Below are 24,254 nucleotides of genomic sequence, written 5' to 3'. Positions count from 1 at the left end.
GCTGTAGACTCATTTACAAACACAACCGCAGATAAGAAAATCAGATCCTGTTTTGATCCGTACCTTTATTTTGATGTAAAATGACAATTTCAATAAACACTTTTATATATGAAAGTCTCCCGATTCATATATAGACAAAGGAAGCAGAGTTATATTTACATTATATATCTACAGGTTCAGTTCTTTCAGTCCACTGAAATCGTATAAACACCCCTTGCTCCTATCACTAAATCCACACAACCATGTCATCTTCAGCGCCTCCATTTGCAGTGGCTGGTGGTGACACTCAAGTACAACACCCAGGGGTCAGGCACGTGTTGAGGGTGGCGAGGCCATGGTGACCGCTTGGCGTTGTTATTGAGGTTGGTAAATGAACGCTCTTGATGACATCCATGCGTATCAGGAGGTGCAGCAGATTCGCCACGTGGATTTGGGCAGGAAGCAGAGCAGCGTGATGGCCAGGATGGTGTAAATGACCCTCAGACTCTTTTGGCTGTGTTAGTCCTGATCTTGGAGATGCGCCTCACAGCCAGCCCGGGTAACACACCAGGATGATCACGGTGGGCAGCAGGAGCCGAAGATCCGTCAGCAGGCTGTACACCTGAGCCAACGTCTCCCACTCGTGCTTGGAGAAGTTGTCGAAACAACTGTGGCTTCCAGATTGGTTAGCGTTGGTTTCCAGAGGCCCCGGAGGCGAGACCAGCATCGCCACTCCAGCGCGCACCAGAGCGCCACGCTCACACGGCCAGGGCGCCAGGGCCTCCGCTGCCTCAGGTAGGCGTGAGATGCACTGTAGCCATGTAGCCCAGTCCACACAGATACAAGTCATGAAACAGATGCTCATGTAGATGTTGGGGGGAAGAACAGGACCCCAGTGATGCGGCAGGCGGCGTCCCCAAACACCCAGTTGTTTCTGTTGAGGTGGTAGTGGATCCTGAAGGGCAGAGTGCAGAGGATGACGGAAATCGCCAGGGGGCCAGGTTGCTGATGAACACGCTTCAGAGGCTGTGCGAGGAGGTGATCTTGAAGGTGAAGGCAGAAGAGAGCGGCCAGATTTCAGTGGGCTTGACTAACGCCAGGATGCCAGACCACTGGGAAGAGGTAGTGTGATACTCCTCTGAGGAGGCTGCAGCCGTCTGTCAAATTCATGATGAGCGATTGAGGGAGGTTTGTTTGTGTGTCTGTGAAAGAAGTCAAATTAGACGTGTAAGTTGGTTTTCATTCGCTCTGCATCACTTTTTGTCCTCTGTAACTGTAGCAACACAAACATGTTTCCATTCAGAGTTTTCCACTTTTAGTTTTCACAACATTGGAAACTAATCTTTTACCTCATCAGATCAGTCATGTCGACATTCCTTAATGTCTAATCCTTGCTTCTAATGCATTTCTCCAAGAAAGCTTAACACATTCATCTGTTTTGTTCAGGTATAAACTATGATGGACATTTTTGCACTGCATACAACACATTGTCTGTATTTGTTACAGAGATTATCCAAAAGAGTGAAGTAGAAAAAACCACAAGAAAATACTTATTTAAGGACCTGGTTTTTGTGAGACAACACTTAGGCCATCACATGTTCCAGTCAAAAGCTGAAACCCATGTTCCCCCAGGACTCAGTCTCTAGGGGCCATCAAAACCAGAGCAAAGGAACTCAGTCTCCCAGAGTGCATCAACGTCACACAGGGTGTAGAAAACCCCCAAGGGACACAGGTTTCAACTCCCCATTGGTCCTCTGGACCCCCATGACTGTGGTCACCAGGCCAATATGGGCTGATGCCCTCTTCTGTCTCTTCCCTCTTCTCTGTGCCCCACAGGGAGGAAGGCTGTCAGGCCTCTTCTCCAGCTCCATCTTCTCTTATCAACTCTCGAGAGAGGAGCACAAGGTGCAATGTCCCAGCTCCATCTCATAGGAAACCTCCTTGCCCTCCAAGCTCTACCAACGTCTATATGGCATTTAGTGTCCTGGGAAAACTTCAACCAGCAACTGAGCTACACAGCCAGACAGAAACCAACAGAGGCGACTTCCACAGGACTTTGAACTGCACAGCAACTCTTTTCCCCTTTCTACGGACATTGAGTAACACAACTAGAACTAATAATTGCTACTAAGAAATGCAGCAAGACTGTTTATTCGATTCTGTGTGATGTTTATAAAGTTGATTTATTGGTGTTGTGATATTTTAGGTACAAGTTATTGAGAAAGTAATGTTAGTCTGTTATACTCTGCACGATCTTGACCATCAATCCAGTACTTTCCTCTAATTTGGCTACACGAACCTGGCATAACTCTTCACCTCATTATCTCTACAGGTCGTAAACATTCCAGCCACCATCTTGAAGCTCATGACTCACACAGACACATGCACATGTATACACATACCTGTCTTTGTTTAGCAATTAGACCGTTAGTAATTTGTGTTTTATACTTTATTATATTCATAATAAATGTTTTCTTTCTAAATGTTTCATATTAATGTTGCATAAGTGAATTTTGCCAACCTCTACACTGTCAGAACTCCATATCCTTCAACTTAGCTAACTATCTATACTAGTAATTTTGGTTATAGTTATTAATTTAATTGTTAATCAGAGTTCCAAATTTGCTAGTTGGTACTTATGAGACTTATTAAATAAATTGGCTATCTTTTCCCTTCCTTTGGTGGTGCGAGGTAACTTTAATCATTAAAGTTATTATTTATCTCATAATAAATATTAATATTTAATATTTTATTTTGATAACCAAAGTTATTGAATGCCGAAGGCACACTATTTCATGGTATCACGTTTGATGCATTATGGCTGTATACTGAACACAAATAAGGCAACACTTTCTCTAACGGTGTTTGGCAGGACTACAGATTTTTATCTTACTGCTTTTGTAATGAATGTTAAACCTCTGTGACTCTCCCCTTCATTACAGGAGCTGCTTCTAAAATTAAACGTGTTGTGAAAACTAAACCCAGACTAAATAGAGCAATAAACAAGGATTTTGACATTAAACAAAGTCACTTACCTAGTTATTGAGAGTCTGATCTCCAAATGTGAAAGCAACACCTGAGATTGTTGCGCTGCTGCATTATCACCCACGTCCTGCTGCTCTCTCGTTGTGGAGCCATGCAGCTCTTTGCTCAGGCTTCTTAATTTTCTGTCAGCGCACCGTGCCAGCGAGTGGAGCAGGAAACCATAGCATGACATGAGATTCACCGCCCACTGCAGTGTTACAACAAACTGAATTATATGAATGTGTTGCCTTGTTTGGACATTTGTTTATGTTATTATGAGTCTGCTTTAGAGTGGCGTTTAAATAACCAAAACTTCCCCTCGAAGTTCAGCCCCAGCACCACAAACTGCAACCTCCTAAATGATCTTACAGTTGAATCAGCACATCACAGCCTTCATGAGGATTTATTAAGCGCTGTTTATCAGACAGTGTTTATTGCTTTCATAAACAGTTTATTAGAAATAAAGAAGAAGCACATAAAAGCTGTCCTTATATAAAGTTTGATAGAGAATAAAGCTGCAGACCTGGACATTTCAAGCAGAATCGTGGATTTTTGAGCCATGTTCACAGTGCATGTTCAAACATATACCTTCCTTTTCCCAACATTTCCAGCAGGCTACACAATCTATCACGATGAATTTCCACGATGTACACAAAGAGAGTCACACATGCTTCACATTTATTCCAGGCCCTTGGTTCCCTTCGCGATTTCAGACAGAAAAAACTCATTTTTGTAGTTTTATAACAGGTCAACCTGTTTCAGGTTCTCGAGACCAGGCCCCTTTTCTTTACACTTTCTATGCAGAGTTATTCACGAATATATGTAAAGTTTTATTAAACATGAAGTTTCAACACTAAATTTTGACAATCTTGTTTTGATATAAAAACCACAGTCATATGTAATAGTAATAATGATATCTTTGTTATTATTATCATTTATGAAGAATAACTTAACATAACATATCTATCTGTCTATCTATCATCTGTATCTGTCTATCTATCTATAAAGCAAATAAATAAATAAATTTTAGGACTACTTTTTTATTCTGAAGGGCTCAGACCGGAAGTCTCTGTCGCAATAATCTCTGAACGCAGTGAAGGGTAAGAAGTTGAAACGCTTTTTATCGTTTCAGCCTCATTCTGATGATTATTCTTCATTATAATATATATTAAACACTAACGGGTTAAAAACTAAGATGTAAACACTATTTTAGTATTGACTTAAGTCAAGGTCGAACTAATCTTGTTAGCTACCCACATTTCAAATGATAAGCTAACCAGGTGTTGCTAAAGCTAACAGGAAGCTGCTAAACAAAAGCGTAAACTTTACGTGAGATGTAGTTTATTTAAAGTGGTTTTCGGCGTAGTTTGGTTGCCGTCATTAACTAAAGTCATTATTCATATGTGGTGTTCAGGGTGCCTTGGAGTTTTGAGTTAACATGATTCAACGCGCTGAAGAACAGTACATCGGTGTTCAGTCATAGCGGTAACGTTATATTTAGAACAAGAGTAAATCCTCCAGTACTTCGTTTTCAATCACCACGTCTCATCCTGCAGTCACAGTATTGGAGCGGAAGGAAATAAAAGTTTTCTACATTTGTTAAAGTTATTCGTACTGTTGATTGTGGGTATCACATGGGCTGCCTCACACCTTCATTAACACGGGCCCTGAAGGTGACTGGATTTGTCCTGACTGTGCAGCCAGTCCCCACACACAGGTGAAGCTGTGGGTTATTACACTTACACTAGATACTTAATATCAGTAAAACACTGTAGTGAATGGACATTAAAATGACAGATGCTACAAAATGTTACTGTGCTGTCGCTTTTATTTAATGAACTTAAAGAAATAGGAAAAATACAATAATTTGTTCAAAGCCTAAATCGTTGCACAGGTCTATTTCTTCTGTTTAAGTTTGTAAAATATAAAATAACATTGCTTTAACATGAGAAATGTTGATTATTAACGTCTGCTTGCTGTAGACTCATTACAAAACAACCGCGCAAGATAAAAGAAAATCAGATCCTGTTTTGATCCGTACCTTTATTTTGATGTAAAATGACAATTTCAATAAACACTTTTATATAGAAAGTCTCAGTTCCATATATAGACAAGGAAACAGAGTTATATTTACATTATATATCTACAGGTTCAATTCTTTCAGTCCACACAGAATCGTATAAACCACCCTTGCTCCTCTCCACTTTCGTCCACATGTCATCTTCCAGCGCCTCCATTTGCAGTGGCTGGTGGTGACATAGTACAACACAGGAGTCCAGGCACGTGTTGAGAGGTGTGAGGGGGCCATGGTGACCAGCTTGGCGTTGTTGATGAGGTTGGTGGCGGAGCAGCTCTTGATGACATCCATGCGTATCAGGAGGGTGCAACAGATTAAAGCCACGTGGTTGGGCAGGAAGCAGAGCAGGCGTGATGGCCAGGATGGTGTAAATGACCCTCAGGCTCTTTTGGCTGTGTTAGTCCTGATCTTGGGGGAATCGCCTCCCACAGCCAGCGGGTAACACACCAGGATGATCCAGGGTGGGCAGCAGGGGCCGAAGATCAGGATCAACGGGCTGTACACCGCAGACGCGTCTCACTCGTGCTTGAAGTTATCAGAAACAACTGTAGCTTCCAGATTGGTTGACGTTGGTTTCAGAGGCCCCCGGAGGCGAAGACCAGCATAGCCACTCCGGCAGCACTGGGCGCCGCTCACGGCCAGGCGCCAGGGCCTCCAGCTGCCTCAGGTAGACGTGAGGATGCACTGTAGCCATGTAGCGGTCCACACAGATACAAGTCATGAAACAGATGCTCATGTAGATGTTGAAGAACAGGACCCCAGTGATGCGGCAGGCGACGTCCCCAAACGCAGTTGTTTCTGTTGGTGGTGATGGATCCTGAAGGGGCAGAGTGCAGAGGATAGCTGATGTCCGCCAGGGCCAGATTGCTGATGAACCACGCTGAAGGCTGTGCGAGGTGATCTTGAAGGTGAAGGCAGAAGAGAGCAATAGATTTCAGAGCCACGACTAACGCAGCCAGGATGTAGACCACTGGGAAGAGGTAGTACTGATACTCCTCTGAGGAGGCTGCAGCCGTCTGTCACGTTCATGATGAACGATTGAGGGGAGTTTGTTGTGTCTGTGAAAGAAGTCAAATAAGAACGTGTAAGTTGGTTTCATTCACGCTCTGCTGCATCGCACACTGTCCTCTCGCAACTGTAACACAAGCATGTTTCCATTTCAGAGTTTTCCAAAAGCACCCAGTTTCACACAACATTGAAACTAATCTTTTACTCATCAGATCAGTCACATGTCGACATTCCTTAATGTCTAATCCTTGCTTCTAATGCATTTCTCAAGAAACTTAACACATTCATCTGTTTTGTTCAGGTATAAACTATGATGGACATTTTTTACACTGCATACAACACATTGACCTGTATTTGTTACAGAGATTATCCAAAAAGAGTGAAGTGAAAAAACCACAAGAAAATACTTGTTGGGACCTGGTTTTTTGTGAGACAACACTTCGGTATCACATGTTCAGTCAAAAGCCTGAAGCCGCATGTTCCCCCAGGACTCAGTCTCCTAGGGGCCATCAAAACCAGAGCAAGGAACTCAGTCTCCCAGAGTGCATCAACGTCACACAGAGGTGTGAAAACCCCCAGGGACACAGGTTTCAACTCCCATTGGTCACTCTGGACCCCATGACCTGTGAGGTCACCGGGCCAATATAAGGCCTGGTCTCCCCCTCTTCTGTCTCTTCTGCCCTCTTCCTACAATCCTTCCACAGGAGGGAAGGCTGTCGAGCCTCTTCTCCAGCTCACATCTTCTCTTCCCATCCAACTCTTCGAGAGGAGCACAAAGGTGCAGCTCCCAGCTCATCTCACCAAGGAAACCTCCTTGCCCTCCAAGCTCTACCAACGTCCTAGCAGCGACTCGATGTCCTGCAGGAAAACTTCAACCAGCAACTGAGCTACACAGCCAGACAGAAACCAGCAAGACGACTTCACAGGACTTCGAACTGCACAGCAACTCTTTTTCCCCTTTCTACGGACGGGTAACACAACTGGGCTTAATAATTATACTAGGCTAAGCAAGACTGTTTATTCGATTCTGTGTGATGTTTATAAGTTTGATTTGTGGTGTTGTGATATTTTGGGTACAAGTTATTGAGAAAGTAATGTTAGTCTGTTATGCTCTGCACAGTCTTTCGTTGCATCCAATCTAGTAACTTCCTCTAATTTGGCACACACACAGACACACGCATAACTCTTCACCTCATTATCTCTACAGGTCGTAAACATTCCAGCCACCATCTTGAAAGCACGCTGACTCACACAGACACATACACATGTATACACACATACCTGTCTTTGTTTAGCAATTAGACCGTTAGTAATTTGTGTTTTTATACTTTATTATATTCATAATAAATGTTTTTCTTTCACAAATGTTTCTATATTAATGTTGCATAAGTGAATTTTGCCAACCTCTACACTGTCAAGAACTCCATATCCTTCAACTTAGCTAACTATCTATATGGTAATTTTGGTTATAGTTATTAATTTAATTGTTAATCAGAGTTCCAAATTTGTAGTTAGTACTTTTATGAGACTTATTCAATAAATTGGCTATCTTTTCCCTTCCTTTGAAGGGTGGTGCCCCGAGGTAACTTTAATCAATTAAAGTTATTATTTAATATTCATAATAAATATTAATATTTAATATTTTATTTTGATAACCAAAGTTATTGAATGCCGAAAGGCACACTATTTCATGGTATCACGTTTGATGCATTATGGCACAACATACTGAACACAAATAAAGGCAACACTTTCTCTAACGGTGTTTGTGAGACCACAGATTTTTTATCTTACTGCTTTTATATTAGATGTTAAACCTCTGTGACTCTCCCCTTCATTGCAGGAGCTGCTTCTAAGAAGGTAAACGTGTTGTGAAAACTAAACCTAGACTAAATAGAGCACAAACAAAGGATTTTGACAAACAAAGTCACTTACCTAGTTGTTGAGAGTCTGATCTCCAAATGAGCAATGACCTGAGATTGTTGCGTTGCTGTTATCACCGTGCTGCTGCTCTCTGCGTTGTGTAGACCATGCAGCCTCTTTGCTCAGGCTTCTTAATTTTCTGTCACGCACCGTATGACGAGTGGAGCAGGAAACCATAGCATGACATGAGATTCACCGCCCACTGCAGTGTTACACAAACTGAATTATATGAATGTGTTGGCCTTGTTTGACATTTGTTTATGTTATTATGAGTCTGCTTTAGAGAGTGACGTTTAAATAACCAAAACTTCCCTCGAGTTTGACAGCACCACAAACTGCAGCCTCCTAAATGATCTTACAGTTGAATCAACACATCACAACCTTCATGAGGATTTATTAAAGCGCTGTTTATCAGACAGTGTTTGTTAACTTTCATAAACAGTTTTCTTATTAGAAATAAAGAGAAGGCATATAAAGCTGTCCTTATATAAAGTTTGATAGAGAATAAAAAGCTGCAGACCTGGACATTTTCAAGCAGAATGCGTATTTTGAGGCCATGTTCACAGTGCATGTTCAAGCATATACCTTCCTTTTCCCAACATTTCCAGCAGGCTAATAATCTGTACGTATAATTTCACGAAGGCACAAAGAGGTCACACATGCTTCACATTTATTTTTATTCCAGGCCCTGGTTCCTTGGTGATTTCAGACATAAGAAAACTCATTTTTGTAGTTTTATAACCAGGTCAACTCTGTTTCAGGTTCTCGAGAGACCAGGCCCTTTTCTTTACACTTCTATGCAGAGTTATTCACGAATATATGTAAAGTTTTATTAAACTTATGAAGTTTCAACACTAAATTTTGACAATCTTGTTTTGATAACAAAACCACAGTCATATGTAATAGCAATAATGATATCTTTTGTTATTATTATCATTATAGAAGAATAAACTTAACATAACATATCTATCTGTCTATCTATCTGTCTGTCTGTCTATTCATCTATCAAAACAAATAAATAAATAAACTTTCGACTACTTTATTCTGAAGGGCTCAGACCGGAAGTCTCGTGTGTATCTCTGAACATGATGAAGATGAGAAGGAAACGCTTTATCGTTTCAGCCTCATTTTGATGATTATTCTTCATTATAATATATAATTAAACACTAACTGGCTAAAAACTAAGACAAACACTATTTTATCGTATTGACTTAAGTCAAGGTCAACCAATCTTGTTAGCTACTCGCTAAGCTTTTAGCTAAGCTAACCAGGTGTTGCTAAAGCTAACAGGAAGGTTGCTAAACAAAACGTGAAACTTTACGTGAGATGTAGTTATTTAAAGTGGTTTTACGCGTAGTTTGGTTTCACATTAATCCAAGTCATTATTCATATGTGGTGTTCAGGGTCGCAGCAGAGTTTTAATTTGACATGATTCAACGACTTTGAAGAACAGTGTTCAGTCATAGCAGTAACGCTATATTTAGAACAAGAGTAAATCCTCCGGTACTTCACGTTTTCAATCACCACGCCTCATCCTGCAGTCACAGTATTGGAGCCGAAGGAAATAAAAAAAGTTTTCTGCATTTGCTAAAGCACTGCACTGTTGATTGACAGGTATCACATGGGCTGCCCACACCTTCATTAACCATGGCCCTGAAGGTGACTGGATTTGTCCTGACTGTGCAGCCAGTCCCCCCACACAGGTGAAGCTGTGGAGTTATTACACTTACACTAGATACTTAATATCAGTAAAACACTGTAGTGAATGGACATTAAAATGACAGATACTACAATGTTACTGTGCTGCCGCTTATTTAATGAACTTAAAAAGAAATAGGAAAAATACAATAACTTGTTCAAAAGCCTAAATCGCTAAAAGGGTCTATTTCTTCTGTTTTAAGTTTGTAAAATATAAAATAACATTGTTTTTAACATGAGAAATGTTGATTCTTAACGCCTGCTTGCTGTAGACTCATTACAAGACACAACTGCACAAGATACAGAAAATCAGATCCCTGTTTTCGATCCGCCCTTTTATTTTGATGTAAAATGACAATTTTAATATTTTATATAAAAGTCTCCCAGTTCCATATATAGACAAGGAAGCAGAGCATTTACATTATATATCTACAGGTTCAGTTCTTTCAGTCCACTGAAATCGTGTATAAACACCTCTTGCTCCTCTGCACTGGCCCACACAGCCATGTCATCTTCCAGCTTCCATTTGCAGTGGCTGGTGGTGACATAGTACAGCACGGGTCCAGGCACGTGCTGAGGGTGACGAGGGCCATGGTGACCCGCTTGGCGTTGTTGATGAGGTTGGTGGCGGACAGCTCTTGATGACATCCATGCATCAGGAGGTGCAGCAGAGCCCGCCACTGGTTGGGCAGGAAGCAGAGCAGCGTGATGGCCAGATGGTGTAAATGACCCTCGGAAGGCTCTTTTTTGGCTGTGTTAGTCCTGATTCTGAGATGCGCCTCACAGCCAGCGGGTAACACACCAGGATGATCAGGGTGGGCAGCAGGGAGCCGAAGATCAGATCAGCAGGCTGTACACCACCAGATCGCCTCCCACCTTTCGTGCTTGGAGTAGTTGGGTTCGAAACAACTGTGGCTTCCAGATTGGTTGACGTTGGTTTCAGAGGCCCCTGAGGACGAAGACCAGCATCGCCACTCCAGCGACGCACCAGAGCGCCACGCCACGGGCCAGAGAGCGCCAGGGCCTCCGCTGCCTCAGGTAGACGTGAGGATGCACTGTGGCCATGTAGCGGTCCACAGATACAAGTCATGAAACAGATGCTCATGTAGATGTTAGAAGAAATAGACCCCAGTGATGCGGCAGGCGACGTCCCAAACACTCAGTTGTTTCTGTTGAGGTGGTAGTGGATCCTGAAGGGCAGAGTGCAGAGTGGATGACGATGTCCGCCAGGGCCAGGTTGCTGATGAACACGCTGAAGGCTGTGCTAGGTGATCTTGAAGGTGAAGACGAAGGAGAGCAGCCAGATTTCCAGGTAGACCTACCACTAACGCCAGGATGTAGACCACTGGGAAGAGGTAGTACTTCATACTCCTCTGAGGAGGCTGCAGCTGTCTGTCACGTTCATGATGAACGATTGAGGGGGTTTGTTTGTGTGTCTGTGAAAGAAGTCAAATGAACGTGTAAGTTGGTTTTCATTCACGCTGCTGCATCGCACACTGTCCTCTGTAACTGTAGCAACACAAACATGTTTCCATTCAGAGTTTTTCCACTTTTAGTTTCACACAACATTGGAAACTAATCTTTTACTCATCGAATCAGTCACATGTCGACATTCCTTAATGTCTAATCCTTGCTTCTAATGCATTTCTCAAGAAACTTAACACATTCATCTGTTTTGTTCAGGTATAAACTATGATGGACATTTTTTACACTGCATACAACACATTGACCTGTATTTGTTACAGAGATTATCCAAAAAGAGTGAAGTGAAAAAACCACAAGAAAATACTTGTTGGGACCTGGTTTTTTGTGAGACAACACTTCGGTATCACATGTTCAGTCAAAAGCCTGAAGCCGCATGTTCCCCCAGGACTCAGTCTCCTAGGGGCCATCAAAAACCAGAGCAAGGAACTCAGTCTCCCAGAGTGCATCAACGTCACACAGAGGTGTGAAAACCCCCCCAGGGACACAGGTTTCAACTCCCATTGGTCACTCTGGACCCCATGACCTGTGAGGTCACCGGGCCAATATAAGGCCTGGTCTCCCCCTCTTCTGTCTCTTCTGCCCTCTTCCTACAATCCTTCCACAGGAGGGAAGGCTGTCGAGCCTCTTCTCCAGCTCACATCTTCTCTTCCCATCCAACTCTTCGAGAGGAGCACAAAGGTGCAGCTCCCAGCTCATCTCACCAAGGAAACCTCCTTGCCCTCCAAGCTCTACCAACGTCCTAGCAGCGACTCGATGTCCTGCAGGAAAACTTCAACCAGCAACTGAGCTACACAGCCAGACAGAAACCAGCAAGACGACTTCACAGGACTTCGAACTGCACAGCAACTCTTTTTCCCCTTTCTACGGACGGGTAACACAACTGGGCTTAATAATTATACTAGGCTAAGCAAGACTGTTTATTCGATTCTGTGTGATGTTTATAAGTTTGATTTGTGGTGTTGTGATATTTTGGGTACAAGTTATTGAGAAAGTAATGTTAGTCTGTTATGCTCTGCACAGTCTTTCGTTGCATCCAATCTAGTAACTTCCTCTAATTTGGCACACACACAGACACACGCATAACTCTTCACCTCATTATCTCTACAGGTCGTAAACATTCCAGCCACCATCTTGAAAGCACGCTGACTCACACAGACACATACACATGTATACACACATACCTGTCTTTGTTTAGCAATTAGACCGTTAGTAATTTGTGTTTTTATACTTTATTATATTCATAATAAATGTTTTTCTTTCACAAATGTTTCTATATTAATGTTGCATAAGTGAATTTTGCCAACCTCTACACTGTCAAGAACTCCATATCCTTCAACTTAGCTAACTATCTATATGGTAATTTTGGTTATAGTTATTAATTTAATTGTTAATCAGAGTTCCAAATTTGTAGTTAGTACTTTTATGAGACTTATTCAATAAATTGGCTATCTTTTCCCTTCCTTTGAAGGGTGGTGCCCCGAGGTAACTTTAATCAATTAAAGTTATTATTTAATATTCATAATAAATATTAATATTTAATATTTTATTTTGATAACCAAAGTTATTGAATGCCGAAAGGCACACTATTTCATGGTATCACGTTTGATGCATTATGGCACAACATACTGAACACAAATAAAGGCAACACTTTCTCTAACGGTGTTTGTGAGACCACAGATTTTTTATCTTACTGCTTTTATATTAGATGTTAAACCTCTGTGACTCTCCCCTTCATTGCAGGAGCTGCTTCTAAGAAGGTAAACGTGTTGTGAAAACTAAACCCAGACTAAATAGAGCAATAAACAAAGGATTTTGACATTAAACAAAGTCACTTACCTAGTTGTTGAGAGTCTGATCTCCAAATGTAGAAAGCAACACCTGAGATTGTTGCGCTGCTGCGTTATCACCGTGCTGCTGCTCTCTGCGTTGTGTAGACCATGCAGCTCTTTGCTCAGGCTTCTTAATTTTCTGTCAGCGCACCGTATGACGAGTGGAGCAGGAAACCATAGCATGACATGAGATTCACCGCCCACTGCAGTGTTACAATAACAAACTGAATTATATGAATGTGTTGCCTTGTTTGGACATTTGTTTATGTTATTATGAGTCTGCTTTAGAGAGTGACGTTTAAATAACCAAAACTTCCCCTCGAAGTTTGACAGCACCACAAACTGCAGCCTCCTAAATGATCTTACAGTTGAATCAACACATCACAACCTTCATGAGGATTTATTAAAGCGCTGTTTATCAGACAGTGTTTGTTAACTTTCATAAACAGTTTATTAGAAATAAAGAGAAGGCACATAAAAGCTGTCCTTATATAAAGTTTGATAGAGAATAAAAGCTGCAGACCTGGACATTTTCAAGCAGAATGCGTGGATTTTTGAGGCCATGTTCACAGTGCATGTTCAAGCATATACCTTCCTTTTCCCAACATTTCCAGCAGGCTACACAATCTGTACGATAATTTCACGATGTGCACAAAGAGGTCACACATGCTTCACATTTTATTTTTTATTCCAGGCCCTTGGTTCCTTGCGATTTCCAGACATAAGAAAAAACTCATTTTTTGTAGTTTTATAACCAGGTCAACCTGTTTCAGGTTCTCGAGAGACCAGGCCCCTTTTCTTTACACTTTCTATGCAGAGTTATTCACGAATATATGTAAAGTTTTATTAAACTTATGAAGTTTCAACACTAAATTTTGACAATCTTGTTTTGATAACAAAAACCACAGTCATATGTAATAGTAATAATGATATCTTTTGTTATTATTATCATTATAGAAGAATAACTTAACATAACATATCTATCTGTCTATCTATCTGTCTGTCTGTCTATCTATCTATCAAAACAAATAAATAAATAAATTTTCGGACTACTTTTATTCTGAAGGGCTCAGACCGGAAGTCTCTGTGTGTATCTCTGAACATGATGAAGATGAGAAGTTGAAACGCTTTTATCGTTTCAGCCTCATTTTGATGATTATTCTTCATTATAATATATAATTAAACACTAACCGGGTTAAAAACTAAGATGTAAACACTATTTTATCGTATTGACTTAAGTCAAGGTCGAACTAATCTTGTTAGCTACCGGCTAAGCTAGCTAAGCTAACCAGGTGTTGCTAAAGCTAACAGGAAGCTGCTAAACAAAACGTAAACTTTACGTGAGATGTAGTTTATTTAAAGTGGTTTTACGCGTAGTTTGGTTTCGTCATTAACTCGAAGTCATTATTCATATGTGGTGTTCAGGGTCGCAGCAGAGTTTTAATTTGACATGATTCAACGCACTTTGAAGAACAGTACATCAGTGTTCAGTCATAGCAGTAACGTTATATTTAGAACAAGAGTAAATCCTCCGGTACTTCACGTTTTCAATCACCACGTCTCATCCTGCAGTCACAGTATTGGAGCGGAAGGAAATAAAAAAAGTTTTCTACATTTGTTAAAGTTATTCGTACTGTTGATTGACAGGTATCACATGGGCTGCCTCACACCTTCATTAACCACGGGCCCTGAAGGTGACTGGATTTGTCCTGACTGTGCAGCCAGTCCCCCCCACACAGGTGAAGCTGTGGAGTTATTACACTTACACTAGATACTTAATATCAGTAAAACACTGTAGTGAATGGACATTAAAATGACAGATACTACAAATGTTACTGTGCTGCCGCTTTTTATTTAATGAACTTAAAAAGAAATAGGAAAAATACAATAACTTGTTCAAAAGCCTAAATCGTTGCAAGGGTCTATTTCTTCTGTTTTAAGTTTGTAAAATATAAAATAACATTGCTTTAACATGAGAAATGTTGATTCTTAACGTCTGCTTGCTGTAGACTCATTACAAGACACAACCGCACAAGATACAGAAAATCAGATCCCTGTTTTCGATCCGTCCCTTTATTTTGATGTAAAATGACAATTTTAATATTTTATATAAAAGTCTCCAGTTCCATATATAGACAAGGAAGCAGAGTTATATTTACATTATATATCTACAGGTTCAGTTCTTTCAGTCCACTGAAATCGTATAAACACCCTTGCTCCTCTGCACTCGTCCACACAGCCATGTCATCTTCCAGCGCCTCCATTTGCAGTGGCTGGTGGTGACATAGTACAGCACGGGGTCCAGGCACGTGTTGAGGGTGACGAGGGCCATGGTGACCAGCTTGGCGTCAAAGATGAGGTTGGTGGCGGAGCAGCTCTTGATGACATCCATGCGTATCAGGAGGTGCAGCAGAGACACCACGTGGTTGGGCAGGAAGCAGAGCAGTGTGATGGCCAGGATGGTGTAAATGACCCTCAAGGCTCTTTTGGCTGTGTTAGTCCTGATCATGGAGATGCGCCTCACAGCCAGCGGGTAACACACCAGGATGATCACGGTGGGCAGCAGGGAGCCGAAGATCAGGATCAGCAGGCTGTACACCACCAGACGCGTCTCCCACTCGTGCTTGGAGAAGTTGTCGAAACAACTTTGGCTTCCAGATTGGTTGACGTTGGTTTCCAGAGGCCCCCGGAGGACGAAGACCAGCATCGCCACTCCAGCGACGCACCAGAGCGCCACGCTCACGGCCAGAGAGCACCAGGGCCTCCGCCCTCTCAGGTAGGCATGAGGATGCACCGTGGCCATGTAGCGGTCCACACAGATACAAGTCATGAAACAGATGCTCATGTAGATGTTGGAGAAGAACAGGACCCCAGTGATGCGGCAGGCGACGTCCCCAAACACCCAGTTGTTTCTGTTGAGGTGGTAGTGGATCCTGAAGGGCAGAGTGCAGAGGATGACGATGTCCGCCAGGGCCAGGTTGCTGATGAACACGCTGAAGGCTGTGCGAGGGGTGATCTTGAAGGTGAAGACGAAGAGAGCAGCCAGATTTCCAGGTAGACCCACGACTAACGCCAGGATGTAGACCACTGGGAAGAGGTAGTACTGATACTCCTCTGAGGGGAGGCTGCAGCCGTCTGTCACGTTCATGATGAACGATTGAGGGGGTTTGTTTGTGTGTCTGTGAAAGAAGTCAAATGAACGTGTAAGTTGGTTTTCATTCACGCTGCTGCCTTGCACACCTTCCTCTGTAACTGTAGCAACACAAACATGTTTCCATTCCGAGTTTTTCCGCTTTTATTTTCACACAACATTGGAAACTAATCTTTTACTCATCGAATCAGTCACAAATAACACAAATAAAGGCAACACTTTCTCTAACGGTGTTTGTGAGACAATATATATATATATATATTAGATGTTAAACCTCTGTGACTCTCCCCTTCATTGCAGGAGCTGCTTCTAAGAAGGTAAACGTGTTGTGAAAACTAAACCCAGACTAAATAGAGCAATAAACAAAGGATTTTGACATAAAAACAAAGTCACTTACCTAGTTGTTGAGAGTCTGATCTCCAAATGTAGAAAGCAACACCTGAGATTGTTGCGCTGCTGCGTTATCACCGTGCAGCTGCTCTCTGCGTTGTGTAGACCATGCAGCTCTTTGCTCAGGCTTCTTAATTTTCTGTCAGCGCACCGTATGACGAGTGGAGCAGGAAACCATAGCATGACATGAGATTCACCACCCACTGCAGTCTAAAAATAATAAACTGAATTATTATGAATGCGTTGCATTGTTTGGCCATTTGTTTATATTATAATGAGTCTGCTTTAGAGAGTGACGTTTAAATAACACAAACTTCCCCTCGAAGTTTGACACCTCCACAAACTGCAGCCTCCTAAATGATCTTTAGTTGAATCAACACAACATAACAACCTTCATGAGGATTTACTACAGGGCTGTATTCAGACAGTGTTTGTTAACTTTCATTTTTATTCCAGGCCCTTGGATCCTTGAGATTTCCGAACGAAGAAAAACTAATTTTTTGTAGTTTTATAACCAGGTCAACCTGTTTCAGGTTCTCGAGAGACCAGGCCCCTGTTCTTTACACTTTCTATGCAGAGTTATTCACGAATATATGTAAAGTTTTATTAAACTTATGAAGTTTCAATACTAAATTTTGACAATCTTGTTTCGATAACAACAACCACAGTGATATGTAATAGTAATAATGATATCTTTTGTTATTATCATTATAGAAGAATAACTTAACATATCTATCTGTCTATCTGTCTGTCTGTCTGTCTGTCTGTCTGTCTGTCTGTCTGTCTGTCTGTCTGTCTGTCCATCCATCCATCCATCCAAACAAATAAATACATTTTTGGACTACTTTTATTCTGAAGGGCTCAGACCGGAAGTCTCTGTGTGTATCTCTGAACATGATGAAGATGAGAAGTTGAAACGCTTTTATCGTTTCAGCCTCATTTTGATGATTATTCTTCATTATAATATATAATTAAACACTAACCGGGTTAAACACTAAGATTTAAACACTATTTGATCGTATTGACTTAATTCAAGGTCGAACTAGTCTTGTTAGCTACCGGCTAAGCTAGCTAAGCTAACCAGGTGTTGCTAAAGCTAACAGGAAGCTGCTAAACAAAACGTAAACTTTACGTGAGATGTAGTTTATTTAAAGTGGTTTTACGCGTAGTTTGGTTTCGCACGGAAGCGTATTGCATTCACTTGAAAAAAAACAACAACCTCTGTTTATAAACCTATCTAGTATTTTGATGAAGTTACATTTTGCATGGACATTTCGCACAGAGCTATATTTCCTTTATCGATCAAAATCCCCATAAAATTCATAATATGTACTATACATAATCTTGTCGTGCAGTATTTATAAAACGTTATTATATTGTTATGCTTTTATATGAAATAAATGAATGCAGTTTTGAGATATTTAAAGAAATTGGAATTTTTAATTTTCATGTGACCATCTTAAATCTGTTCATATTTGTTGATGCAACAAAGATGTGCATAGATTCTGCATTTTTCCTACATTTGTACAGAACCAGCAATGGCTACACCCTCAAATCCCCCCCTCCCACAAGATGATGGTCTGAGGATATTTCTTCAGAGTCGAGGTATTCCTGAGGAGAATATTCAGAAAATGCAGCAGGATCGTGTAAGTCTCAGAACAGGGAGAGGATAATTTCAGCACAGAAATAAACAATTTTGGTTATACTTGGTTATACTTTAGGTGTATTTTTAAGCCAGTCTCTTACACTTAAGTTAACGATAATGTCTTAATGTGTTGTTTTGTTTCAATTACAGAGTGACACCTCAGTAGTTGAAGAAATTGATGATGACACTTTGGCTGCCTACATTCCAGCATATGGTGATTGGATTGCTACAAGGCGGTTCTGTATGGGAAAACAGACAAGAGGTGGAGTCCATTCAAAAAGACTGTCCCTGTTTGAAAAACTAAAAAGAAAAATGTACACAAAAAGCAACAAAGACAGACTTCAAGATTCTGAGGGAGAGCATTCTATGCAACCAACAAAGATGCATCTAAGAAATAATAAAAGGGCCTCAAAGGTGACAAGAAAAATAGAGTTAGGCTGGATAAATGATAAGAGACAGGTGAGAAAACGCAATGGTGGAGGAACCAGACTTCTTGATATTTCCAAGACAGCCACAAAGAAAGACATTCTGTCACATGCTAAGAGACTATTTTTCCCAAATGAGAACTCGAGAAATGGAAAGTGGGAGGAGTTTAGTCCCGATATTGTTGACTTTCAGGAAGCATACCTTGATGACAGTATTAGTGTGGGAGAACTCTATGAGACACATAAATTGGGGGTGTTAAGATTTTACCTATTCAATAGAGAAGACATGTTCACAGAAATGGCAGAGGGAGCTGATAAACAGACAGCCGCAGACAAGCAACAGAAAAACACAGCAGAAAATGTTGAGCAGCTGACACAGAAAACACCAGACAGTGAACAGCAAACACACACTGTGGAAGATGATGGGCAAAGTACCAACAACATGTCAGCGTTTGTCTCTACTGCTGTTGAGATTATTGATCTTACATCTTTGTACAATACATCGGAAGTCATTTTTGGCACAAATAAACACCAACACCTACACCTCAACTCCTATTCATTCTGAGACAGTCCCTGCTGCCCCACCAAGTGCTTCTTGTGAACCTTTGCATGTGACTGTGAAACTTCACAGAGTGAATCTCTTAGAAGAACTGATTACTCAATTCAAGGATGAAGCCATGATAAGCTACTCTGTGAAATACAGCTTCATTGATGAAATTGGTGCAGATGTGGATGGTGTGTCCAGGGACGTATATATGCTGCCTTCTGGACAGAATTTTTAGACTGTGCAGCAGAGGGTGCAGATGTGAGGGTTCCATCGCTATCCCCAAAATGGCAAGAAGAAGAATGGAGATCTGTTGGTAGAATAATGGTCAAGGGATTGAAGGACCATGGATATTTCCCCTCTCGGCTCGCTCAAGCCTTTACAGCAGCAGTCACATTTGGTGAACATTCTGTCTCACCTGATTTACTGTTTGACTCCCTGATGTTGTATCTTAGTCAGTCTGAGCGTGATCTCTTGTCCACTGCTTTGCAAGAGGCTCTCGTTGGTGATGATGAAGATGAGTTCCTTGATCTTATGGATCGCATGGGAGTAAGAACAGTACCAACACAAGACAACTTGAAAGCTGTGCTTCTCCAAGTGGCCCACAAGCAAATAATCCAGCAACCGAAATATGCACTGGATAACATCGCAGCAGTCGCAGGACCAACTCTCAGGACGTTCTTCCCCAGTGTGCTGGAAATCCGGAAGATGTATGATGATCTTAAACCAACAACGCGAAAGGTGTTAAAGCTGATCACGGCCTCTCCAGCTACATCAGCAGAGAATCAAAGTTTGCGGTTTTTACATCAGTACATTAGGGGATTGGATGAAATAGGCCTCCGGAAGATGTTAAGATTTGTGACTGGGTCTGATGTCATCTGCGTTAAGGAAATTGAAGTCATATTCACCTCGTTGGAAGGGCTGGCACAGCGGCCAATTGCACATACTTGTGGCCCAACTTTGGAGCTGCCGTCAACTTACAACAGCTATCCTGAGCTTCGAGCTGAAATAGAGACTATACTGTCCAGCAACTTCTATACAATGGACATTGCATAGGAGTGCCTCTGTCACTCACTCACATGTACATACCTTTCCCTTTCTTGTTTAATTTTTGTCCGGTTGTAGCCTTATCAGAGCCGACAGTCAAGATCAAAACAGTGTGATTGTGACACCGAGATAATGTGGGGAAGATGTGGTAATTAGCTCAGGAGCTGTATTATGAGCTCTTTTTTTCATGATTAGCATTTTCTATTTCATCAAGAAAGTCATCACCTCACTTAAACTGTTTGTAACAAATGGTTGATGAACAGTCTGTTCATGCACTTGAAGGACTACTACACCAAAAAACAAATGTGCAAATTTGCAAAATTGTTTACTGCTTTTGTGTACTTTTTTCATCTAAATATACCAGCTCAGTACAGGTTTGTAGACAATGTGAAAGTCTTTAAGTGGCAAAGACATCATCCTCTAAACCTTTCTGATGTTGTCTCTTTTGTGCATTTTGTTGTGTTAAGGTGTCCAAGGTTTTACACTGAAGTAGAGTTGAATTATTTTGGAAGTGTTGTTATTGAAAAATGTTGATGTTTGAAATGCCTGAACAGGCTGGGCTTTTCCATGTTACTACTTTCAAATTTCTTGAATTATTTAAAAAAGCTTTTCATTTATTTTATAGTGGTATTAATGACACTTTACAGAGCATCTGTTGAACCCTGTGATTCTATAAATAAGCTAGACCTATAAACAAATTGAGCCTTTTACAAAAGTCATTTTTTTCACACATTTTGTTATGTAAATTACTAAGAAACATCTATTTCAAATTTACTTTGATTCAATTGTCTGATATCAGTTTGAGGAGAATCTTTTTGGAAATGGTTCTCACACAGTTGCATTTTTTACTGAGAAATTATAATTGAATTGGAGCCTCTTGCTCATGTCAGCTGTTATTACTGGCTGTGTTTGTTTGTTAATCTGTTGTAATATACATTAAGGAGTACCTCAAAAGTGTCCTACTTTTTATAAATAAAAAGCACTGGTTTCTCTCTTGTTTTGTACATTTGTGATCAAACTAATTGTGTCTTCACTGCAGATAAGTTTAACTACCCATTGCCACAAATGGTACTTGACTATTTATTGTAAGCATTTATTTGTTCTAAAACTGGTGGACCCTGTCTCACAGAGCAGAATTGCTGACTTTGGATAACTGCAATGGATAAAATCTTGAAAACTTATATTATCCATCAAATTCCTTCACAGAGAATCTTTTAAGTAGACATTTCCCTGTTACTTATTGCTGCGATCAGATGCTACTGCATGTTTTATACACTAGGTGGCAGCAGTTGTTAAATATGAGTAATTAAAGAAGCAGAAAAGTAAGAAAACACTAAGATGCACATATATGTTGCTTAGGGCATCTTGCAATAAAGCTACTTTGGGACATAAACTAAGCCTCATCCTTCGAAACACGAACATAACAGTTATTGTGAAATGTTTATGTGATCAAACATGGGTTAATTCAAAAAGGAAAAAAATGTAGGCATACTTTAATTAGTGTGGAAATTAGGCTTTATTTGTTGATGGTGTGATGGTAGCCACACTGCAAATGAAAACAATATTAGGATGACAGACCACATTTTATTAGGCTACCTAGGCAAGATTGGCCTGCTTTTATTTAAACGATAAAAGATAGTTCACTTATCAGCACCAAATAATAGACAATATATTTCAACACCTAACATCATCTCTACATCACCAAATGCCATGTAATTCTTCGGTGGCAATTGAAATATCTTGATGAGAAAGACACAAAAAGGAAGGAATTTCATAAATGCTTAAATAGTGTATAAACACTAAATCACATAGGGGAGAAATTAAACTGTTGCACTTCTCTGTATTACCAGGTTTGTCTGATGCCAAACACCACTGGACTGCGGCCAGAAGTGTGGGTGTTTTAAGGTTTCAGCCCATCCTAAGATATTATAACATGTTTGATTTATGGATGATTATGCAAGAATAACCAAAGTGTGTCAGACCACATTCAGTCATGCTACGTAGTTCCACTATGAGGACAAATTTGACATTTTTCGCAAAGACAAAATGTGAGACGTTTATTTTCAGGACTGCCCCAGTTACCTTGTTGAGATGTATCATTTTTCCATAATGATGAATGAAAAGAGATGATATGAAGCTCAGAGGGGAGATGTCAATTATTTTAGAGTTCATTGCTATTCATTACTTAGAGACAATACATCTGTCAATCATTTAAACTGAAATTCGCAGTCAACATAACATTTTCCACCCATAGAAAAACTGCAAATATAGTGTTGTTTTGCTGAGGATGGGTGCTCATATTCAATCATCTGATCCAGTAGAACAACTTGTGGTTATTAAATATGGGCATATATGTAAGCCCGTAAAAAACCTGTAAAGCTCAATGGCTTCCTCTGGAGAGGTGGGTGGATGAAGACTGTTTTCTGCCATGACAAGGCAACAAATGTCAAACACAGTATTATCACAGGGATACGGTCCTCTCTGTAGGCATTCCTCCCTGCATGCCTGTATCTTCTGTTGGGATACCTCTTTAAGGTACTCCCTAGCACCAAATAGTTGGGGTAGGGTGTACATCATCACCGGACGTCCTCCTGGGGACACCGCATTTCTGCATGGGCGAATTCTGTGAGTGTTCCAGAGGTGAACAACATCCTGCAGTTCTCTCTAAATATAAGGGAAAAGAGTGGGGAAGTGAGAAAAAATGTGGGTATTTTATTGGTATTAAATATTTTTTTAAGGACCTCCTGTGGTGCTTCATTTTTTTAACAGTGGAATTCACTTTTGTTGCTGGTAATATAGAAGAAGAACCTCACACACTTGCTTAACATATGACACCATGGACAAAATAATGTATTAAAACTCTGAATTATAGGCTACATTCCAAAAGCAAAAAAAAGTTTTTCTTACCTCTATTACTTCGAGACATGTGAATTGTATCAGACCTTTGTCGAGGAAGTCACCAGAGAAGTGGTCCGACTCTTTTAAATCCTGAAATACGTTCATCCAGAACTGTGCATGTTGCTTCCTTAAAAACCCCACCACTGCTCAATCCGTTGGTTATGATTGCTTGAGCCATACAAAAAGCATCTGTTCGAAAATTCGTCCATATGATCATCTCTCATGAATATTTGCATCTGCTCCACGAAGCAGTTCTCTGTCCCTAGGTCTGATCTAATTCGAGTAGCAGTCCCATTTCTTGATGACACCTCATCAATAAAGTATCCAGCGATTACCTTTGGATCACTACTTGTAGAGTATGCATGTAGCCACACCACCATTCTTGAAAACCCGTCTATTGCACCATTGATGCAGATTCCATATGGTTTGAGTTTATCATATGAATCTATGTGCCATAAAAAGTTCGGACCTGGATTGTGATACAAACGTCGTCGAATGCGATTCCGGCGTCTCGGTTGCACTCCGTGGGGATCCAGTATTTTCAGCAAATGCCTGATTGTCTCTTGAGTCACCACGTAGCCGGCCTGAATGCATTTCAGATGCATCATCTTGTATCCGTGAAGCATTCCATATTCGTTCAACTGATCCTGTAGGAAAACTGCAACGTCCAGCAGATCGGAATGGTCTTTCCGTCTGAACAACCGCAGACTCCTGAGGTGCCTGCGCAAAGTCGACAAGCTAATACAAACACCATCTATATTACTAAAAGACACAAGTATCTCCCAGTGTCTCAAGCCCAAAACAAAATAAAACTGGATTAAACTAAGCAGACGGGACATTGTTGCTTCCACGACACCAAATCTCCAACAAGAGAGAGCGTCATTCAGAATAACAGTAAAAAATTAAAAATACTATGAAATCTTAACTCTGTTTTACACTTTATATGCAGAGTTATTCACGAATATATGTAAAGTTTTATTAAACTTATGAAGTTTCAACTCCAAATTTTGACAATCTTGTTTCGATAACAACAACCACAGTCATATGTAATAGTAATAATTATATCTTTTGTTATTATCATTATAGAAGAATAACTTAACATAACATATCTATCTATCCATCTGTCTGTCTGTC

At 40.7% G+C, this 24,254-nt stretch overlaps 1 protein-coding gene and 3 pseudogenes across 1 annotated transcript; all 4 read right to left on the bottom strand.

Moving 5' to 3' along the window:
* Positions 1 to 251: 251 nt before the first annotated feature.
* LOC124851941 lies at positions 252 to 1,850 on the bottom strand (annotated as a pseudogene).
* Positions 1,851 to 5,146: 3,296 nt separating this feature from the next.
* Positions 5,147 to 6,109, bottom strand: LOC124851940 (annotated as a pseudogene).
* Positions 6,110 to 10,152: 4,043 nt separating this feature from the next.
* LOC118104170 lies at positions 10,153 to 11,073 on the bottom strand (annotated as a pseudogene).
* Positions 11,074 to 15,092: 4,019 nt separating this feature from the next.
* LOC118104169 (lysophosphatidic acid receptor 4-like) lies at positions 15,093 to 16,180 on the bottom strand. The gene has a single exon (XM_035151161.2). The coding sequence runs from the start codon at positions 16,166 to 16,168 to the stop codon at positions 15,206 to 15,208; it is 963 nt and encodes a 320-aa protein (XP_035007052.2). The 5' UTR covers positions 16,169 to 16,180; the 3' UTR covers positions 15,093 to 15,205.
* Positions 16,181 to 24,254: the final 8,074 nt, after the last annotated feature.

This window comes from Hippoglossus stenolepis, chromosome 6 (assembly GCF_022539355.2).
Source record: "Hippoglossus stenolepis isolate QCI-W04-F060 chromosome 6, HSTE1.2, whole genome shotgun sequence".
Lineage (NCBI taxonomy): Eukaryota > Metazoa > Chordata > Actinopteri > Pleuronectiformes > Pleuronectidae > Hippoglossus > Hippoglossus stenolepis.
The sequence above is the reverse complement of the archived record's forward strand: the minus strand, read 5'-3'. Positions and strand labels throughout refer to the sequence as shown.

Bases quoted from the DNA above. Each gene is read 5' to 3' on its own strand.
- LOC118104169 (XM_035151161.2), bottom strand. From the start codon at position 16,168: ATGAACGTGACAGACGGCTGCAGCCTCCCCTCAGAGGAGTATCAGTAC.